This window comes from Anabas testudineus, chromosome 15 (assembly GCF_900324465.2).
Source record: "Anabas testudineus chromosome 15, fAnaTes1.2, whole genome shotgun sequence".
NCBI lineage: Eukaryota > Metazoa > Chordata > Actinopteri > Anabantiformes > Anabantidae > Anabas > Anabas testudineus.
The window spans coordinates 1,774,736-1,796,903 of record NC_046624.1 but is presented as its reverse complement, the minus strand read 5'-3'; the positions used below and the strand labels follow the sequence as shown (position 1 = coordinate 1,796,903).

Here is a 22,168-nt window from a genome sequence, read left to right as displayed (position 1 = left end):
TGTTTAAAATACTTTTTTATCAGTGACTTAGTTGATTGATGCCCAGAGAAACCACTAGGTTATTTTTGTACTTTCATTAGATTTTAGATTATGTACTAAGTAGCAACCTCCACTACTAAAGGATTAGTAGTAGAGTACTTTTTAGAGAAGTACTTGCACTTTTATTTGAGCATTGAGTTTGAACACTTTGCTTCATGTCTCCATGTTTCTTCATATCTAAATGTTGTTTTTGATGCAAACTGTCACCAGTCCAGCTGGTACATAATATCAGACAGCCTAGAAACACTGCATCAAATATAGTGCATACTGTGTCATGAACCATCGTTGTTTCTACTAGAGTTGGAGATGAGTCAACATACCTCAGAAAGTATTGGAACAGCAAGGTTAAATCAGTTGTGTTTGCTGTACATATGGGTTGAAGATCGAAAGATGCTTTTTAAACCTATACACACTTTAATACTTCAAACAATGCAGAAGATCAGATGACCCAGGGAGCAGAAGAATGGGAAAATGTGATTGACAGATGTTTCTCGTTAACGAGACACCTAAGTTTTAATTACTTTAAAGATGTTCCAAAAGGACGTGGGGATGAAACAACCAGAAAAACAAGAGAGCCTTTAAACCTTTGTATAAAAATTATAATTTTCAGCAGCAAAAGGAGAAAATCTACAAAATGATAATAAAATGTTGTCTTCTTTTCTTTTCTATCCTGCTCTCTTGCATGTTGCACTTAAATCTCTCATACTTGTTGTATGTTATTGTAATTTTTTTTCTTCTTTAGTTTGTGGCAATTCCTGCCACCGTGTTGCATGATTTCATCAAGTTGCACCTAGCCACAGTCAAATAATAATAATAAAAGAGTAGTTCCTATGTAAACAGGCTGGAGAACCTGTGAGCAGCCTGCTGAATAGCAGGGGACGTTACAAGTAAAGTCCAGCAGGTGGCAGCAAAACAGTGGAACAACGCAAACAGGAGCAGCTGCGACGTGCGCATGCTCCATACTTCTTCTTCTATCAAGTGAGCGGCGAGGAGACGGTGAGTGTTGAGTCTCTGGGGACAAGGAGTCGGTCTGTTGTGTTTTATAATGTTACAACTACCGTGCGAAGTGTTTCAATAAAGTGGACGGCCGGCTCCAACCGCAGTAGTCACTCGTTCATCCTTTCCACGTTGAGTAGTGCTATGTGAAGTTACCGAGCAGCTGGCAGCTGTTAGACAGTAGTAAACGCAGCCGCAGGTTAACAGGCGTGTTATTAACGTCATCTGTTAATAACGGAGCAGCAGCACAGTGACATGCTAATGTTGTCTCTAGCTAATACGCTCCCTTTACAGGAAGCAGAGCTAACTATAGCTTAGCTTCATGTTTCTGTTACGTTAAGCTGAAGTTACAGGTGCAGTGTGTGAGATTTCTAGAGCGCTATTAGCAGAAGTGAAATATAGTATCCTTAAATGTGTATAATAAAATAGCAACCGTTCGGTTTTATTTACAGGGACAAAAACAACAGTTGAAGAAAGAAGCTTAAAGTCTATGTATATTTACGTAGGGAGCAGGTCTCCTATCACAGAAGCCACCATGATTTTACAGTAGCCCGGAATGGACAATCCAAACACCGACTCCAGAAAGGGAATTTAGTGATACTGGTTTCACCATCAATGACTTAGAAGTGTAATTATATTTGATGTCATGGCCCGCTGTGTTGTTTATGCTATGGCCCATAGTCAGTTTAGATCAATAGGTCAATATAGATGTAAAGCAGTAGTAAGTATCTAAAGTCACTGCTGTTTACAAAGCCAGCATGTGTGACTGACATGGTGCTGTGACATAGGACACCCAGCTGGTTTCAAACCTTTAATAAGACCTTCAGGCTCTGTTCACATTAGTAACATTAGTTTAGGAAAAAAATAGCATCATGTTACATTTGTATGCCAAAATGTGGGTGCCTCTTGAAAAATGACAGAGAAAGATGAAAATACAAATGGTTTGATCCTTTCTCTGACTAGATGAATGCTGAAACAGGTTCTACTGTAATGATTCATACTTATTAATACAGAGATCCCTCCAAAGGATGCGTCCTATGTAAGATGGGGCCCAGTCCTCTGCAAAAATGAACTAAAGCACCTATCTGAAGACAATATTAAGTCCAGATAAGTTCATCTAAAGTTGCCGCTTTTAAGTACAATATTACCTGACATTTTTATTTTTTTGCTTACAGCAATCTCTTAATGACAGTATGAGAGTAATGCAGTATGAGTAGGTGGAATAATTTCAGCAAGTAAAACTTAATTCAGTGTTTATATGGTTAACTGACTATTGTTTAGACAAGCATAAACTGTAAACCTATTATTTTAGTTTCTCATCACTTTACACTTTATTAGCAAATCTTAATACTTAATCATTGCTTATACCTATATAAAGACTAGAGTCACACAACCTGACTGATTCTGTGTTTGTGGCTTTGGCTTCCCACAAACAGTTTTAACGGTTCAAGATGACGACTTCATGGAGCGACCGTCTGCAGAACTATGCCGACCTACCAGCCAACATGGATGGAGTGGCCATGAAGAAGTATCGACGTGAAGCTCATCATAGGTACGTGTACATCAAAGCCCTTTTGTTCCTCACACAAACCTAGTGGGTTATAATAGTGTCCCAGTCTGGTACTACAATGGAAATGCTACAGATTAATGAGCTACTGTACAAATACAAGTTAACATACACCGCAGTTTTAAGATACTCTACTCTAGATCAGTTTTACCCATTAATCATTCAAAAGCTATTCTTAAATAGGGATATTAGATCGATAAATGGCATAAAAAACAATTACAGTAATTCTGCACATCTTTCGGCTCAGATACAGTTTTGTGTTCTGTTTGTTGTATGTTTCATATGTTTGCTGTTTTGCATTAATAAAAAAGTGCCAGTTCAAATTAACTTCCTATATGAGTTAGTTTTAGTTGATTGTTGTTGGACCCATGGAGCCAGAATTCATTTTGTCTGTCACAAAATCCAAAAGTCAGTTCTAGTGTGTTAATGACATTAATGTTATTAACATTGTCTATGTTAATGGTAAAAATCTGATTACTGTGAGTGTACAGTGTAGCTTTAGCAACTAACTAATGTGGACAAGAACTACTCTAAGGTACTCTAATGGGTCTGCGACCACTCAATTCTGTACTCGACAAGCTGCGCTTATATTCATTGCTTTAATCTCTGATTTAGTTGGGCATCTGTGTATGTTAAGCTTGTAAATAGGGCTGAGCATGGAACTTGAACTGCTACTACATAATACTGTGTGAATACTATGTGGTGACATGCATACATTCAGCCTGCTCATGAGGCGGTAATTAAAGACATTTTATATTGCAGTGCATTTAGAAAGTATTTACACGCTTTTTCTGCATTATCTTATGTTACAAAAAATAGCGCAGAATGCTGTGAAAGATGTCGAAATCTTTGCAAATTTATTAAAAGTACAAAACAGTAGTAAAGTATTCACAATTGATGTGATGCTACAAGCTTTGCACACATCTTTGGGCAATTTTTTCCATTCTTCTTTGCAGTACCTCTCAAGCTCCATCATGTTGGATGGGGAGCGTCAGTACACAGCCATTTTCAGATCTCTCCAGAGATGTTTTGTTTTACATAAATTTGCAAAGATTAAAAAAAAAATCTTTCACATTGTCCTTATGGGGTATGTCTTGTAAAGTTTTGAGGAATATAATTAATTTAATTCAATTTGGAATAAGGCTGTAACATAACAAAATGTGGAAAAAGGCAGGAGGGGACAGAAGCAAATATTGTACATCTAAATAGGATGGATGGGGATTTTTGTTTTCCATCATACCAGCCCTTGAAGGATTTGGTCAAAAACAAGCTTACAATTGTCAAGTAAGTTATTAACATAAGTAACAGTTTGGTATTTTCTTTCATTTTAATACAGAAACTTTCAAATAATGCCCAGCCCTTCATAATGGATGCTCCAGCTACTTGTTTACTTGGACTCCTTAATTTCTTGCTGATTTTCTAGAGGGGCAGGCATCCATGTGCGTCCAGGGCCCAGCAAAACGGCAAAACTACCAATGAAACAAGGACTTATCAAAACATTACTCTGTAGCAACACCAGTTGTCAAAAAAAGTCCACTGGATACCTTTTAACCTATCGAAAATTGGTCCCATGAAATCTACTGGAAAAATGCTTTGAATGTGTTTATGTTGATATTTATGTATTTATGTGTGAATATTAGATACCAGGGAACGTAAGGCAATTAAGACAGTACAGCAGGGCTGTGTAGCACGACATGAGTGGTAAGAACAGCAGCCATGAGTTCAGTGGTAATGTTACGTGTATTCTTTATTACAAAGCTTTCCAAGGGATCTGGCTCAAAACCATCCTGCAATGAGGTATGCCATCCTTTTGATGTTGAAACCAACTGCAACTACTGACTAAATTACTCCTTGGTTTTGATGTCCATAATGTGAATTGATTCTCCATCCAACTCCCATGGAACTCCATCCATACTGACACAGATTGTGAGTTAGGTTTTTCCCTGTGGAGACGCAAGCTGGTGGTCATTGTGATATCTTGTTGTAAACTCCTCTCTGCATTTCCCTTGTTCTTGCATCTTTTCTTTAATCCCCATCTGTTCTTGTTAACTTGATGTCACACCCCAATATCTGAAAGGAAACTCAAAACCAGTGTGGAGTATGAGCAGAGTCACAGATTATATGTTTACACTGTATAATCTGTATTTCTGCATAGAAGTCAGCCATGTAAAAGATGCAAGATGATGTGGTTTAGGACCTTAGGGTTTTTTGTTTATTTTTTTTATATCTCCTCTCATGTGAAAGTTACGTTTGGTGTGACTCACTGCTTGGCACCGATTCCATGAAGATGTACAGTGCCTATAAAAGTATTCATTCCAAATTCTCAGTAGGTTTGTCCAGCCACTCCACAACATTAATGTGGTTTTTCAAACATTTGTTAGGAACTTTGACTGCATGCTCAGGGTCATTGCCCTGCTGTAAAGCAAATCTTTACAGATGTTCCACATCACTTGTAGACCAGGTTTTACTTCAGGATTTCCCAACATTGTGCTCCATTCATTTTGCCTTCTACCTTCACAAACCTTCCGGGCTTGGTGACAAGAAGCATAGCTCTCCGCAGCTTTTGAGACTGCTTTAGGTATATTTGCAGCTGTGTCATATTCCTTCCATTTCTTTATGATGTACTGTAAAACCAGCTTTATGAAACTAAAACTGAATGTATTTAATGAATTGGAAATGTCCTTGTATCCAGCTCCCGACATACAGTCTTAATCATTTGACAGAGCTGCTTGGCGTATTTTTGTGTCTCCATGGTGTAGTTTTTGCCCAGGTTACTGATTGACCAGTATTCAGACCTTCCAGATGTATTTATACACTGCTTACAAAATAACTTTTTACTTGGAGTATAGCATCAAGTTAGTTATACTTCTGGGATATTAGGAGTTGATTCAGCTGCTTTGGTGTTAATGAAATCAGGGGCACTAGAGGGGCAACAATGAGATGATCGCCAAAACAGGAATGGTTTGACAGGTGGAGGCCATTGATGTTTTTTCCCTCCTCATCGTTTCTGACAGTTGTCACTAGTTTAGAATTTGTCTATGATCAGTGTCACTACTGGTAGTATGAGGCGATATGTTGATCCTGCAGTGATTGCACAGTTGCATCTACATCCAATTAGGTCCAAGATGGCTTAATTATTACAGTTCAGCAAGCAAAGGTTTTGCAACAGCAAGTCCAATTACTTTGTGTTGCTGTACTCTAAAGACACTTAAGGTCAAAAGATTAAACAAAAGTTTAGAATTTAACTTTTATGTGATGTTAGATACTTTAAACGACATAGAGGATATCACATTTTGTACCTGATGGCCAGAATTTACAGAGCAGGTAGTTGAACTCATTGACATCACCAAACTGTTGGTTTTGTCATCAATACCCAGGCTTTACTGCAGCCTTCATTAGTGTTATGGTTTTTCTGTGGGGTTTCTCCCTTTCTCCCTTCTCTCCCCTCCTCTTCAGTAGGTGAAAGTCATGTTCAGCTTTTTACCTCTGAAATCCTTTGTTGATTTGGCAACATTGTGGAACATTTTCTTACTGCATAATGAAACTCCCCCCAAGTAGTTTGAATTATGATCCTTTCTTCTTTCACACTTTTGTCCATCCATCATATTGGTTAATCTTTGTCTCATCAATCCACAAAACTTTGTTCCCAAACTCCTGTGGCTTATCTCTGTCATTTTTTGCTAATTTTAACCTGGCTTTCTCATTCTTTCTGCTGATGAGGTGTTTGCATCTCGTGGTATGGCCTCTGTATTTCTGCTCTTGAAATCTTGTGCCAGTGGTGCATTGTGATACCCTCACCCGTGCTCTGTTGAGGTTGTTGGTGATGTCACTGATTGTTTTGTGGTTTTACTTGCTTGCTATATCTAATTTACATCATACATAAAATAAATCTCTAGAACCGCCTTCTTCCCAGCTATCCCAGCTAACACCGGGCAAGATGTTAGCTACACCTGTGATGAACTGGTGACCTGTACACCCTGGTCATCGCAGGGCCGTCTTCTTCCACCTGAGGAATATTACTAAAATTAGGAGCATCCTGTCTCGAAGTGTTGCCGTAAAACTTACATCATTGTTACTTCAGACTGCTATCTTTAATTACTATCATAGTTCCATACTCCCCAAAGCCTCCAAGCCAGACTCTCCGTTGCTCCTAAGATCCGAATGAGTTGAAAACTTTCTCACTACATATAAGTTTATATCAGTATCAATCTGGGCCCATAGTCAGGAGCGTCTCTCCTGTGGAACCAGCTCCCAGTTCAAGGCTCGGAGGCAGACACCCTCACTACATTTTAAGACATCTTAAATGTAAGATTTAAAAATTTTAAGAACATCTTTAAAACATTCTTTTTTCATAAAAACCTTAGAAGAAACCATTGGCTCCTGGTGACTCTGGACAATTTCTGAGTTATGCTGCTACTATAAACTAGTCTGGTGTGGGACCTCTACTGACACTAAGCTCCTCTCCTTTCCACTTCTTTCCTCTCATCTATCCATTCAAATGCTACCATTGCATGTCATTAACTTTATGTCTCCTCTCTCCCGTAGTTGTGCCTCCTCCTCTCTGTCTCCCTATCTGTTCTCTTCTGCAGGTATCCTCGGCCTTTAAGCTGTAAATCTCCAACGTCCAGTTACTGGCCCTACCAACCTGCCCAGTGTTTTTGCTGCTTGTTGTTGTTTTTGTTGCCTGCTGTTCTTTTCTCTCTTCCCTTTCCATTCACCCCAACCGGTCGAGGCAGATGGCCACTCACCATGAGCCTAGTTCTGCTAGAGGTTTCTTCCTCTAAAGGGAGTTTTTCCTCTCCACTGTCGCTTAGTGCTGGTAGTGGGATTGTTAGGTTTTCTATATAATTCTGTATACAGTTATATTTTGTAAGGTCTTAAACCTTACACTGTGAAGTGCCTTGAGATGACTTCTGTTGTGATTTGGCACTATACAAATAAAATTGAATTGAATCGAATTGAATAACATGGCTTGTGTCATCAGCTGTTGCTATTTTGCTTGGTTGACCTGTTCTGTGTATCTTTCTCAGTCCACCAGTGGTTTCTTTCTTTTTCATATAATTCCAAATTGTTGTATCGGCTATTCCAAATGTTTGTGAAGGGCCTTTGATACTTTTTCCTTATTTTCTCAGACCTAAAATGGCTTACTTTTCTTTCATAGACAACCAGATAAAACCCATATTCATCTTTTGGTCTTAAACCGAAATATCTTCAGTGTACACCAAACACAAATGAATTGGCCTTGCTACTCCAGCACCTTTGAAGGGGATTGTCTATAATGGTAATCTGAATCTGCAATACATTAATTGAGAGAAGTATGTAGGTCAGTTGATAAAGAAAATAGTGATTAGTGGCAGCAAAACCAATTCAAATATAATTTATCCTAAATGAGACAAATGCAGTTAAATTCAGTAGTCCTATAATAGAGGTAATCATTTCTAAATAATAGGAAGAGAGGTCTATGTATGGCATAACACAACTGAACTCCCAATGAGCATAAAGTTAACTACTTCATGTACTAATATTACTGTACATACTAACTTAGTCTCCCTGTTGTCTGTTTTTGTGTTATTTTTGTTTTGTTTTACTGTCTCTATATTATTTCTGCAAACTGTGCATCACTGGCAGCCTCCACACTGCATCTAGTACATATGTAAATATAGTGAGTATTTACTGTGCCTAATAATCACCTGAGTGTATGCTTCCTAACTAAAATTATTTTTTGGTTTTATGTAGCATATTGCACCTTATTCCGATGTTTGAGTTTGATAGTTTTTTTTTTCTCACAATTTTAAGCTGAGAGGTTCTTAATCAAGATGAGTTGATCACTGTATAAATAACCAATAGGACTGCGTGTCTGTTGTGGTTGTGGTTATGTTTTATGTACTGTAAGTGACTCAACACTGCGTCCTATTCAGCAACATGACCTACAGTATAGGAAGTGTTGCTCAGTCACACTGAAAAAATGTTGCTTTGTTTGGTTTTTTAACCTCATGTAGCTCTAGCTTGCTTTATTACAGTAGAAATGTCCATCAGGATGCTGTGTCTGCTATCACTACCACTATGTTACTAATTAGTGGTGTGTTGTAGGAAGTCCAAGCATTCAAATATTAATTGCCCATGTACTGTTCTCCCTTTCCAGAGTGTTTGTCAACCGAAGCTTGGCCATGGAGAAGATCAAGTGTTTCGGTTTTGATATGGATTACACTCTGGCAGGTAAGTGCACTTTGAGGCTTCTGGTATCAGCCTGGATAACATACAAAGCTCAAACTGCTGAGACCAGAATCTGTTTTGCCTGACAACTTTGCCCATTTTTTTAATTGACCAAACATTAGAGAAATTCCCTTGACTTTTGGGAGACCCTTTAAATGGGTCAGTCTTTATCTACAGTCCCTGAAGCACAGTTGCTCTTCTAATATTGCTGTTAAATAGCAGCTGTGGAGCACCCACTGTAACTCAAGCTGCTGCCGTCCAGCTGTGTGTGGAGATGTTTCTGGCCTAAAGGCAGTGAAGAATGTGAAGACACACAAAACGGGAGGAGGCAGCTGTAGTGTGCAAAAGAGTTAGAGCAACATCAACTTTATTGTCCTTAAGGAAAATTGATTCTATAAGACTCATGTCATATCAAGAAATAAGATCATCCCATAAAAGAAATCACCCTTAAGTCCAAATTGAATTCACAATAATGTCTTCCAAAGTGTACACCAATGTGAAAGCACAATCTTGACCATAATGACCATAATGGTGCATTGTTTGTTTTAAACTTCTTGTCTGTCTGTACAGTGTATAAATCTCCTGAGTATGAGTCGCTGGGCTTTGACCTAACAGTGGAGCGCCTGGTGTCCATTGGATATCCGCAAGAGCTGCTCAACTTTGTCTACGACCCCACCTTCCCCACCAGGCTGGTTCACAGATCACCTCCTTTTTGAAATCAGTTTGAAGGCTCACCTGATTCACTGAACACCAGTGAAACAAACTGTCACTCTCCTATCTGCGTTTTTGCTTTGTGCCTCTGATTTTCTTTCCCCTCTCACCTTTATCTGTTTCTTTTCAGAGGTCTGGTGTTTGACACGATGTATGGCAACCTGCTCAAAGTGGACGCCTATGGAAACATTCTGGTGTGTGTGCACGGGTTCAACTTCTTGAGAGGGTGAGATGCTCTATTCTCACTGAACTTTTAACATAGTCAACGTCTCTAAAGAGATAGGCAGTTGTGCATATTGTTAGACCTTTCACAGGTCTTGGTGTCTTTAGTTTTGCAGGTATTTGGACACAGAGGATATAGGAGCAAAGTCTAATACTAATCAGCCCCTTTGGCTCCTACACAGGGATTTTGATCTGCTGATGGTGCCTGATAAAAAGTCATAAGATCACTAAAGTTATTACAGAATATATAAACGTATGTCAGAAATTCAGTGGCAGTCCATCCAATAGATGCTGCAGCATGTCTCCTATAAACCATATATGTCATGCTGGTGATAGCAGATTTGACAGTGAACACTTGTCTGACCGCCGATAGTTGTATAATTATTTTCCTGTGAATACTCTTCTCAGACCTGATATCAGAGAGATGTACCCCAACAAATTCATTCAGCGTGGAGACACAGACCGCTTCTACATCCTTAATACGCTCTTCAACCTGCCTGGTAAGAAAAAACATTTGCACAAGTACAGAGTTTTATGATTTTATGAATAGAAAAAAGTGTCAGCTGACTTTGGGAACAGGACTATGTATATTTACTAATGATAAATATAACATTTTAGTATTGTTGAGTATTGCTGGTGAGCTGAGCATAATTAAGGATGCTATTTTTCTTGTACAGTGGAAAGAAAAAGTATGTGAACCTTTTAGAATTTCATGGTTTTCTGTATTAATATGTCATAAAATGTGATCTGAGCTTCCTCTAAGTCAAGAGGATTAAGTGTGGAAGCAGTGATTGGGGGAAGATGAATTCCCAAGTGTATCAAAAAGCTCTTCAGCATAATGTGAGAATGTCTATATGTGAGCTGAAACTCTGTAGAAATTGGGTGGTGAAACAGGACAATGACAGAAAACACACAACAGAATGGCTTCAGAAAAACAAAATCCACCTTTTGTAATAACCAAGTCCGAGCCCAGACCTCAACCCAAAAGAGATGCTATGGAATGACTTTAACAGAGCCAACATGAGACGTCTAAAGAATATAACAGATCTAAACAGTTCTGAAGGAAGAATGGAATAAAAAAATCCTCCTGAATGTCTGATCCACAGCTACAAGAAGCTACCTCAAGTGCCTGGTTGAGGTTATTGATATATGGTGGGGGGCAACCAGTAAGTAATTCTCAGGGTTCACATATTTTTTCCACCAGCATTATGAGGTTTGTATAGTTATTCACAATAAAGACATGAAAGATCAGAATTTTTGTGTCAGTATTTTAGGCACATTATATTTGTTAATACTCTTGACTTAGAGGAAGCTCAAAACACATCTTATGACAAATGAATGCAGACCATGAAAACCATGAAATTCCAAAAGGTTCACATTCTTGCCACTGTATATGAAGAAGAGTAATGTGCTTAAACTGGACGTGTTTTTGGTGGTTGTTAATATTGTGCTCTACAGTAAGTCGCACTGTGTTTTTCATCAGAAACCTACCTATTTGCATGCCTGGTTGATTTCTTCAGTAACTGCTCCAGATACACAAGGTATTGCATTCTCACTGTTTCAAACAATACACTAGTCTGTCTGTGGGAAGTGAAACTGGCTGCAGTTCTAAATGAGAGTCTATTTGATGATGCAGCACTGTTCAGAGTTTCAGTGAGGTAGTTTTTTTTTTTTTGCCTTCACAACTTCAAGTTTTCTAATTTTAACATGGTGTATGGGCTTTGTAGTTGTGAGACTGGGTTTAAAGATGGCGACTTGTTCATGTCCTACAAGAGCATGTTCCAGGATGTCCGAGACGCCGTGGACTGGGTTCATTTCAAGGTAAATACCCCGCCACGCCTTCCTTTTTATTTATTTATTTTTACATAAAACCTTCCAGACAACGGCAGTCAGCAATCCATTCATCCACAGCCTTCAGCCCACTCTTTTACTCGTCCTACAGGGCTCCTTAAAAGAGAAAACCGTTGAAAACCTGGAGAAGTATGTGGTAAAGGATGTAAGTATGTACAACAGCTACAATATATGTCAAGTTAACTTTTTCTTTGATTGTTTCTTTTGTCTTATAGTTGGGTTTGTTGAGTACTTTATTACTGTGCTAGTGGCATAAGACATTTTAAGTCAGTCTGAGTTTCTTTGCTGTTCACTTTGTCTGTGTTGATATTTGCTGTTTTGTTTTTCCTTCAAGCCAAAGCTCCCTCTCCTCCTCAGTCGCATGAACGAAGTAGCCAAAGTATTTCTGGCCACCAACAGTGATTACAAATACACAGAGGTGAGCTGAATGTTAATGATTGGGCTTGTAAATTAATGCTTATTGTCCTGTTTCTGTGTAAAGCATCATCATTTCCTGATAAATCTAATTCAGCGTGGTAGCACTGTGAACAGGCTAATAATGTGGTGGTATAGTAGGCTGTTAGTCACGTTGTGGACCACAATATTTCCTGTCTTCTTACAGAAAATTATGACCTACCTGTTTGACTTTCCTCATGGACCAAAGGTAATACTGATGACTTGATAATGTTATCATATTAAGTGAATTAATGAAAAGCTGAATTCTAAATGATGACAATGGTGTGTGTGTGTGTGTGTGTGTGTGTGTGTGTGTGTGTGTGTGTGTGTGTGTGTGTGTGTGTGTGTGTGTGTGTGTGTGTGTGTGTGTGTCAGCCGGGTACCCCACACCGGCCCTGGCAGTCATACTTTGACCTCATCCTGGTGGACGCCCGAAAGCCTGTGTTCTTCGGAGAGGGAACAGTGCTGCGGCAGGTTGACACTGTGAGTGTGTTCTTCGGAAGCCTGCACAAACAAAAATACCAAACTCAAATACCACACACACTTCTATCTGAGTGCAGTTTAAAAGGTTTTGTTGGTGAACCAGAAAGACATAAATGCTGTATAAGAGTGTGACGAAGTTTTGGTTTCTCTCAGACCACAGGTCGGCTAAAGATCGGCACGTACACTGGACCTCTCCAACATGGTATTGTTTACTCTGGAGGTAAATAAGAAAACTTGTTGATTTTATTTCATCATTTTTTATTTCATCATTAACATGATTTTTACGGGAAAGGAGTAGCAACTGAGTTTAAGCCAGTAGTAAACATCTCTATGAATTAGTTGTGTAACACAGGACTAAATGATCTACTGAGTTGTGAAAACTCTTAAATTTAAATTTAATTGTGGACAGCTCTCTAGTTTCACGAGCTTGTAATCTATCATCTTGTGTGCTCATGTGACTACGGTGCTGAAGGATTTACTGCTCTGTACTAGTCACACAGAGCCTGATGTACAATATATTTAAAACCATTGTGCTTTTATACTGTATACTATACGTTTTAATACGTGTCTGAATGTACCAAAATATAATTTGTCCAGGTTCTTCTGACATTGTGTGTGACTTGCTGGGCGCTAAAGGAAAAGACATTGTCTACATCGGAGACCACATTTTTGGGGACATTCTCAAATCCAAGAAACGTCAAGGTTGGAGGACTTTCCTGGTGATACCTGAGCTGGCCCAGGAGCTGCATGTGTGGACTGACAAAAGCTGTGAGTCTGGACACACGAATATTAGGGGTTCAATGGTTCTTGTGTTTTGGGAAGACAGAACCACAAGTCTGGAGTCTCCTGTATATTAATATTCCTGCCACAATATACAATATGGATTTTGAGAATGGAGAAAGAAGGAGAAAGGTCTCACAAGTCACACTGCATGTCAGATCACAAACCAATCCACAAAGACCACAGAACTCTAAGCAGAGCTCCACAATAACATTTTGTGTTGAGGCACTAATCAGGACAAGCTTATTAAACCATTTCTAAAACTCTGAGAGACTTAATAAATATGAAATGTCTGGAACCACCAGGACTGTTTTTTTTTTCTTCAAACAAGGTTAAAGTAAATTCCAGTTACATGGCAGAGTGTTACTTAGGGTCTCAGTGGCTATGAGACTGGGCACAGTTGAGGGATAGATGAATGCAACCAAATACAGAAGAGTTCTAGAAAAAATCCTGCTCCAGAGCGAATGAGACGTGAGAAATCTGCAACACAAAGGCCCTTATTTATTAAGATCTCGAGGCTAATAATCAATTTGATGAACTACAGCAACAAAATGTCAAGATTAAAGGAACATAACACTCATTCTCTCTTGCATCAAGCAAATTGAACATATAGCTTACTTTTTAGTGTGCAAAAAGTGAAAGAGTCTGACTACTTTCTGAAGCTGACATACAACTTGATAATTTCACTGTTGTAATGAAATGAAAGTGTATCAAATTATCTGGCTTCATTAAACTTCTATTAGTAGCGGCAACAACAATCCTCAGTAACCAGTCTCACAATGCTCTAAGCCCAGCTAACGTTCTCAGCACTAGTTCAGTGTTGCAGATAGGTTCTGTACAAAATGTTTGTTTGGGTAGTTAGAGTAAGAATAATAAGAATAAGCCTTATGCATCAGCATGTTTTACAGAAAAGCTGTTTCCATTGGTGTGTATTTTACCAATGCATCAGTGTTACTGTGGAATAATTGACTGACACTCAGGTCAATGGCAGATACACTGGCAAAAAAATACAGGTCTGTTGTCATATTTTGAGACTGTCTGGTTACTAAACACATCAGGAATGTGATGTGATGTACTAATGCTAGGTTTTGTTTTTCAGCCATATTTGAAGAACTTCAGTCTCTGGACTGCTTCCTGGCAGAGCTTTATAAGTGAGTTCCTGTTTCTTAAGGCTTGTTGTGGCTTATCAAGCATTGTTTCAGTTACTTTAAATACATTTAGAAAATGTAGTGAAAAACAGCTACATCTCCTGCACATACCCTGGATTTCAATCGATGTAATTTGTCCTCAGGCATCTGGACAGTAGTAGCAATGAGAGGCCGGACATCAGCTCCCTGCAAAGACGGATTAAGGTACAACACATATTATTTAAATACATTAAAGTTAGATTACTGTTATTTTCTTTACAGCTGCTGTTTGGTGACCATGAGCATTATGCATTATGTTTTCTGGTTGTACATCAATCCCATCTAATATGTTAAGAATACCTTAAGGAAATTTGGTTACATTTGGAGCAAATGTCCACTTTGTTGACTCAAGTATTATATTTTAGTGTACAAAAATGCTGTTTCCATGTATGTCCCATTCTCAACTGTGCCATATCTTAGAAATACATGGAGGAAATATCACTCCGTCTGGCACAAACGTCCACTTCACTCCATCCTCTAGTGGCAGCGTCTAAATTGAGGACAAATTTCAGTGAATAAAAAGTTGTGCCTCTCTGTCCTTAACAGAAAGTGACCCATGACATGGACATGTGCTATGGCATGATGGGAAGTCTGTTTCGCAGTGGCTCCCGTCAGACCCTGTTTGCCTCCCAAGTGATGCGCTACGCTGACCTGTATGCCGCCTCCTTCATCAACCTGCTGTACTACCCCTTCAGCTATCTGTTCAGAGCTGCCCATGTTCTGGTGAGACTCACACAGCTTGTGTGTGTGTGTGTGTGTGTGTGTGTGTGTGTGTGTGTGTGTGTGTGTGTGTGTGTGTGTGTGTGTGTGTGTGTGATTTACCATGGTAACAAAAATTCTTCCTTGCAGATGCCTCACGAGTCGACAGTGGAGCACGCTCACGTCAGCATCATCGACACAGAGTCTCCGCTGGCCACACGGAACCGCCATGATGTCGACTTCAAAGAGATGGAGTGCAAACGGCACCAGCTGACCCGTTCTATCAGCGAGATCCAGCCCCCCCACTTCTTTCCGCAGGCTCCCCAGGAGATCACCCACTGCCATGATGAGGATGATGATGAAGAGGAGGAAGAGGAGGAGGAGGAGGAGGAATAGATGGAGGGAGAAGTTAAGTCCTCTCTTTAACATCCAGTTGATTTTGTTTAAAATTTGAAGTGATTTTTCTCACAGGTGGAGCAGCCACACTGTCTGCCAGTCTTGGATCTGGTCTGGGGACTGTAGATTCAAGTTCCTACAACCCTGCAAACAATACCTGTTACAGGTTAATAAGAATTATAAAGTAAGATGGTGATATTGACATGGGATTTATTGTGTACAGTAAAAGAGAAGAAGTACCTCACTGGGGTGGAACAGCAGCATGTTGTTGTGCTGGCTGTGTTTCTCTGCTTTTGTTTGGGCTTCATTGACTTAATCAGGAGCCGCAGCCCTGGATGCATTTACTGATTTGTACTGTAAACAGTTCACTGTCTGCCGCTTATTCCTGTACTGCACTTCAAACCTTGAAACTGTAAAACCTGCACAACACTGAGGCAAAGAAGTGAACTTTAGCTTAAAGGGACAGTGGACCTCAAAAACTCCATATGCTTTTTGATACTGAAAATCTTTCAAGGTGTCATTATTTTCCCACTTCCAAAGAATACTGGTTGAATGTACAAATGTGATTATGTGCTGCTCAGCACTTCATCACATGTGAGGGTCAGGTTTCACATAAAGAAAAGTGACGAGCAGTTTGTGTTTTAAGACTGAACACTCCAGAAGGGTAGTTTGTGCCGTGGTGAGGTGAAGTCAGCAGGAAATTGCCAACATCATATCACATGCTCACAGCCTGCTGCACTTACTTAACCAGTACTTCCCCTCACACTGTTGTGTAAGCAGACCATATTTCTCATATTCTGCAGAATCAGAAAGACCTTACTGTCAGGTAGTCCTGCTGCAAGACATAATGTAGATATATTACTGCCCTGTACAGAGGACAGTTACTGCCTTACTCACTTTGATTTGAGATGAGACACTGAGGGAGAATGTCTTCTGAACATGAAAGCTGAATGTTTTCATCGGAAGCATGACAGGTGAAAAGCACAGAAGCCTATTTCTGGCAGGAGAAATAAACCACTGAATTAAATTAAAGAATGATAACAATAACATGACAGGTTCATATTACAAAATACCATTAGACTTTAGTTAAAGGTTAAAGGTGCAGTGTGTAACATTTACAGGGGTCTATTGTATAGTATTCATAGTTATGTTTTCATCAGTGTGTAATTAGCTGAAAATAAGAGTTGTCGTGTTTTTCTCACTTTAGAATAAGTCTTTTACATCTACACAGGAAGTGGATCCATTCACAAAGTTTGCCATATTTCTACAGTAGGCAGAGCAGTCAAACCAAACACTGCTTCGAAAGGGGGAATTTCAGACTTGACTTTAGTGACACAGTGACACTGTGTAAAAATAGGGCTCATCTTTCTTTTTGGGGGTCCACGTATGTGAATGTCTGTGAGTGTAACCCACATATGTTGACTTTTTTCCAGAACGCAGAAGTGAAAATCCACCTGGAAACTATTAGACCCTCTCTAGCACACACCTTTCATATGGTTACTGTCTGCAACCTCACCACTAGACGCCACTAAACCTTACCCACTGCCCCTTTAAACAATTAAATCTCAACATTTTGAGTTAAGTCAAGATGTAAATTATATCATAGGGATAAATATAATATTAAACTAATTTTAGAAGTTAGAAGTCAGAGTTAGAATTCTAATTATAAGTTTGTATCATTTCTCTTTAGTCAAGCGTTAGACTTATCATGTCATCATTGAATTCTTAATTATAAGGTTAATCAAAGTATTAAGTCACTGTTTCAATATTGTGACTTAATATCTAAGTAGTAGATTGGAAAAAAATGGTTTAAAAATAGCTTTGTGTCCTTTCCATTTTAAAATTCTTCTAAGGTTTGACTTAGTGTCGATTGGCTCCTGATTAATATTTGCATGCTGTGTGTATCCTGTATAATTCCTGGCAGTAATAGTCTTCCATAGACAGGTGAAGCTGCTGTCTGCTCTAAACATGCATAAACTCTGCTGTTCCTGCTGCTACTGCTGCCTCACTGTGAGCCTGTCTCTATCTGCACTGATGTCACCACAAGTGCTGTCAACACGGTGACGATGCAAACGCATGTTTCAGTAAACTGTACTGCTGATATCATAGTTTTTTTTTGTTTGTTTGTTTTTTGTATTATATTATTATATGTAACACATTATGTTGTTTTATGTTGCTGCCCTGATTTTTAAAGTGTGTATGATTTAACAGGACCTGTTTAAAGTTATTAATCCGTTTAATGAGGCACACTGTGAGCCCTGACAATCTCTGAGCCACTCAAGGCTGAACCCAGCCTTCTCGTACAGAATGTGTGATTCTGCCTCTCACAGAAAGTTGGACCGAAGAGCCGTATTTTTAAAGTTAATTTCAAACTTTCCTGCTATCTATCTGTACTCGCATGAAAAAGGTTGGACCTTTTCTCAGCCGTGTTGTACCTCACAAATACTGAGTAATGTTATTTTATATCAGCTCCAGTTAATGCATGTGTTAAATTTTTTCCAATGTTGCCTTTGTTTTGAACAGTGTTTGAAGATTACACTTAACTCTGATGTTTGTAATAAATATTCTGATCTGATTCTGTAGCTGAGTTTTGATTTGTGGTTAATATGTGGTTTTTACTCCACTAACTCGTTACTATTCATTGTGCAGCCACTGGTCATATCTTATCTCGACTACTGCAGTGTGTTACTAATGGGGTTACCAGCTTACACTATCAAACCCCAGCAGATGTTCCAAAATGCAGCAGCACGTCTCGTTTGTTCAACCAAAAAGGATGCGTGTTAGACCACGTCTCAGATCTCTGCACTGGCTTCCTGTAGCTGCCCACATCAGGTTCTAAGCCCTTACCATTGTCTTCAAAGTGGTCAACTTAACAGCACCTACCTACCTGAACTCCAGGTCTACAATCCCTCCCATCCACTGTGTCCTGCCAGCAAACGTTTTTACCTTAAAAGATCCCAGGCTGAACCTTTGAGCTGAGTGGTTCCACGGTGGTCAAATGACCCACCCACCCCTGCACACTTAGCAACCTCGCTGCAAAAACCTGCTAAAAACAGAACTCTTCGGCATATTTCTCTGCACTTAAATCTTTTGAAAAGTCAAAATCACAGGACATAAAGTTACTAAATGTTCAGATGCCATGACTATTTTTCAATTATCTTCATTTAAATTACAATAAAGAGAAGAAAAAACACAAATCATTTTTTTTCAGATACCACCAGTTCAGTAGATTTTTTCAGGTAATTGGAAGACAGGTTGTTCCAGCGTTCTGGAGAACTCACACTATTTGTTCTGTCTTAATATCTCTTGTACCTCTATGATGTTGCAGTTAGAGCTCTGGGGGACTTCACCATCGGCTGCAGGACTCCTTGTTGTTTAAATGCTGAGAACCAAAAGTAAACCAGAGTGAGTAAACCAGAGTGAGTAAACCAGAGTGGAGCATATTTGACCCTGCCCTTAAACAGCAATTACTGTAAACATCATTTGATTAGCTTTCATGTCACCTTATCCTGGAAAGGGAGGGAGAGAGTCCTGTCCTAACCTGAGATGATTATAGCTCCAAAACACTGAGGAGAGTCACAACTAGCGACCCCTAGTGGAATGTACATTATCGCATACAATTGGATTGTTTTGTATCTGCCTTGGACACTGGGGACATTGGGGATATGGAGCAACCTGTTGGGCACCACCAACATCAAAACACCAGATAGGGGAATATTTTGGAAGAATGCTGTTTGTCCCCTTAGTGGGATACGTAGTCCAGGATACAGGCCCTGGACCTGTATCCTCACAGACCTCAGGGTTTTGATAAGATGATGTGTTGTCAACATTAATGTTTCATAAAACTGAAAATGGCCTGACAGCATGCAGAACATTAAGGATCAGCAAAGACAAATACCTAAGGTCAGGTAGCCTAAGGTGGTTAGCGGAAGTTTCGTTTTTACTTAGTCTCACAGACCCAGTGAGGAATTTATCAGCTATGACAAAACCCTAATAAGGTGGAGAAAGAGGCAGCAGACACCACTGAAACAATAATCATCATCTTATTGTATCCAGCTCTGGAGCCCTGAAGCAGCTCATTGGCAGCAAGCTCTGAATATATCAGTGTGGGACATGTGCAACATTATGCAACAAGACTCAGCAGCACAGCCTCAGGGACACTGTCAGGGTCAAGCAGATGTTTGGCCTTCACGCCGCAGATAACCTTGTCCCTTTGCTCTTCAACGCAAGTCTGATCTTGAGTTGCAGCCAATGAAAAGCACTTCCTTACAATTCATTTGTCAACTATTAACAAATGGGTGCTTTGGAAAAATAAGGGCTCCTCTTGAAGTGTGTGTAGAGCCTCAGTTCATTTGAGGTTCTCTACTTCTAATTAAACAACTTTGTTTCTTGTCATGAGCGTCAAATTGAAGTCCTTACACTAATGAAATTGTAAATGTTAAAGCTGCAGTGCTTTAAGGCATCTTTTAAACGGAAATGACACAAGAGTTGAACGTGAGTATGTTCAGACCAAACCACACAGCACGACTCTAAACCAGGAGCGCACTGACCTGAGGAATGCTGGAAACGCTGAGGTCACCAAACTGGGCTTAAAGAGGTTTTACAATAGCATGCACGCAGTTAACATGCTACATGATCTGAATCACATGCTGTCATCAGGAGCCACCCACACAGGTTCTTTAATAAATTAATTTATTACAACTAAGGAAAACATTTTACACAACTCATACAAAAAATATTACACGATTTTTGCGTTTGATCCAGAACAAACTGACAATTGACTGAACTGACAACTCTCCCGAGTTCCACGTCCACATCCTGCAGATGATCTTGGTTAACACGTGATCATCTTAAGGCTGGGGTTGTGACATCATCACTTCAGAAGGTGTCTCAGTTGGTCCTGCAGGTTTTTCGAGTGCTCCACACTGACACGTGAACACACACAGAGACAGTGCACGTCATCAGTTTGTGTTGTGGCTTTCTGATGAGACAGTGTTGTCAGCTGATAGTCTTCTAAAGCATAAACATAATCTGGTGTTTAGACTTACTTCTTTTGAATGGCCTCCTGCCTTAGTGAGTAAAAGACAGACATACACACACACACACACAGTCAATATTCAGTGTGACATGAACAGGTTTGATAAATTTGTACTCAGGAACAGATGATCGATACTCACTGGTACTGTAAATGTGTGGTTATAATGGACATTTTTCTCAGACTCTAGAAGACAGATGGCCGATGTTAAATTGGAGATTTTCTATGCGTTGGCATAGCTACAGCATCATTCACTATAAGCTGGTACTTACATCCTCAGAGTGCAGAATGGAGTCCTCCTGCATAACCATATTTCTTGCTGCTTGTCCAAGAAGCTAAAAGATACATTAGTAAGAATATGGCATTTAGGGCTGCAATAAACATGTATTGTGTATTTTATCAGTGTGGAAAACATTTTCTGAAGAATGTTAATGTTAAGTTTATTCTGGTCTACAATTTGAATGCCTGAACTAAGCGTTAAATCACTTGTGAAGTCAGTTGAACTCATTGTTTTTAAGTTCAGATGTAGCACTACATTCTGATAGCCTGCGTCAGCATGGTCAAGTTGACGAAAATAAAACCTCAATCTTAATTTTCTAAATATAATTCTTAGTAATGGATTTAATGATGAATGTCCTAGCAATGCTTTTATTTTTAGAGATTTTAGAGAGCGCTGTTCTGACAGCGCTTCCGGTTCCTCTTCCCATATACGCTAGCGATCATGACGCTATTAGCTGCAGCTGTAATTTACGAAACAAATCACTTATATCGTTTTACCTCCTGACTGCGGGATCCCTTAAGCACTTGTCGGGTCAATGCGATCGTGTCCCCGCTACAGGAGCCCACCTTATCAGACAATAAGCCTTTAACAGACTGACCGAACCGCGGCTGGGACTCAGCTGACGCCATCTTCTGTTTTGACTAGCTACGGTGCGCGGGCGAGGCCAAAATACAAGTAGCGTCCGCGTCCGTATATAGGATGTAATCTATTACTGAATAGTGACAGAAATGATCTGCAAAGTAATTAAAACTGTCAGATAAATGTGTTTGTACTTTGTACTACTTTGTTTAACCCTTCATCTAGATTCAGATTGACACCACCTATAAATATTACAGAAAAAACTATAGTAATAATATAAAAACAATAACAAGCACGACATATTTCATTAATGTAGAGCTTTCTATTAAGTCTTTCTTATATTTATTTAAACGTTTTGATGCAATTTGAGTTTTATAGTCAAGGAAAAACATTGAATTTCTGATAAATGTTTATTGTATACTGCATTTATAAATCACACACTCAGCCCCAAACAGCCAATTTAACACAAAGTCTACATTAGATGTCCTGTTAGAATCACACAGAGAAATGTTTAACCGAGTTGTATTCTCTATCCTCAGCATGTAGGAACTAATAGAGAACTAACACAAACAGGAGAATGTTAATGGCATGATACCGAACAGAAGTTGATTGAGCTGAATAAGTTTGAGTTTTACATAATAAAATATTACACAATTATTATAATTGTTATCAATATTCTAACAAACATGCCTACA

General features: G+C 39.3%; 2 protein-coding genes across 2 annotated transcripts; one reads left to right on the top strand and one right to left on the bottom strand.

The window, feature by feature from the left end:
* Positions 1-978: 978 nt before the first annotated feature.
* Positions 979-18,154, top strand: nt5c2a (5'-nucleotidase, cytosolic IIa). The gene is made up of 18 exons (XM_026354671.1): positions 979-1,035; positions 2,472-2,587; positions 8,745-8,818; positions 9,386-9,503; positions 9,657-9,752; positions 10,157-10,248; positions 11,232-11,289; positions 11,476-11,569; positions 11,691-11,744; positions 11,934-12,017; positions 12,201-12,242; positions 12,410-12,517; positions 12,671-12,737; positions 13,115-13,285; positions 14,397-14,448; positions 14,589-14,649; positions 15,031-15,207; positions 15,334-18,154. The coding sequence occupies exons 2-18, from the start codon at positions 2,487-2,489 to the stop codon at positions 15,577-15,579; spliced, it is 1,695 nt and encodes a 564-aa protein (XP_026210456.1). The 5' UTR covers positions 979-1,035; positions 2,472-2,486; the 3' UTR covers positions 15,580-18,154.
* Positions 18,155-20,254: 2,100 nt separating this feature from the next.
* borcs7 (BLOC-1 related complex subunit 7) lies at positions 20,255-21,539 on the bottom strand. The gene is made up of 5 exons (XM_026354670.1): positions 21,392-21,539; positions 20,887-20,949; positions 20,757-20,800; positions 20,628-20,648; positions 20,255-20,504 (listed from the first exon to the last, which is right to left on the bottom strand). Exons 1-5 carry the CDS (start codon positions 21,521-21,523, stop codon positions 20,453-20,455), a joined length of 312 nt encoding a protein of 103 aa, XP_026210455.1. The 5' UTR covers positions 21,524-21,539; the 3' UTR covers positions 20,255-20,452.
* Between the last annotated feature and the right edge of the window lie 629 nt (positions 21,540-22,168).

Coding starts and splice junctions, on each gene's coding strand:
- nt5c2a (XM_026354671.1), top strand. CDS start 2,487: ATGACGACTTCATGGAGCGACCGTCTGCAGAACTATGCCGACCTACCA. Junction 11,570..11,690: donor TGGACTGGGTTCATTTCAAG/GTAAATACCCCG, acceptor CTCGTCCTACAG/GGCTCCTTAAAAGAGAAAAC. Junction 14,449..14,588: donor TTCCTGGCAGAGCTTTATAA/GTGAGTTCCTGT, acceptor ATTTGTCCTCAG/GCATCTGGACAGTAGTAGCA.
- borcs7 (XM_026354670.1), bottom strand. CDS start 21,523: ATGGCGTCAGCTGAGTCCCAGCCGCGGTTCGGTCAGTCTGTTAAAGGC. Junction 20,801..20,886: donor CCATTCTGCACTCTGAGGAT/GTAAGTACCAGC, acceptor TCTGTCTTCTAG/AGTCTGAGAAAAATGTCCAT. Junction 20,505..20,627: donor CAGGAGGCCATTCAAAAGAA/GTAAGTCTAAAC, acceptor TTCACGTGTCAG/TGTGGAGCACTCGAAAAACC.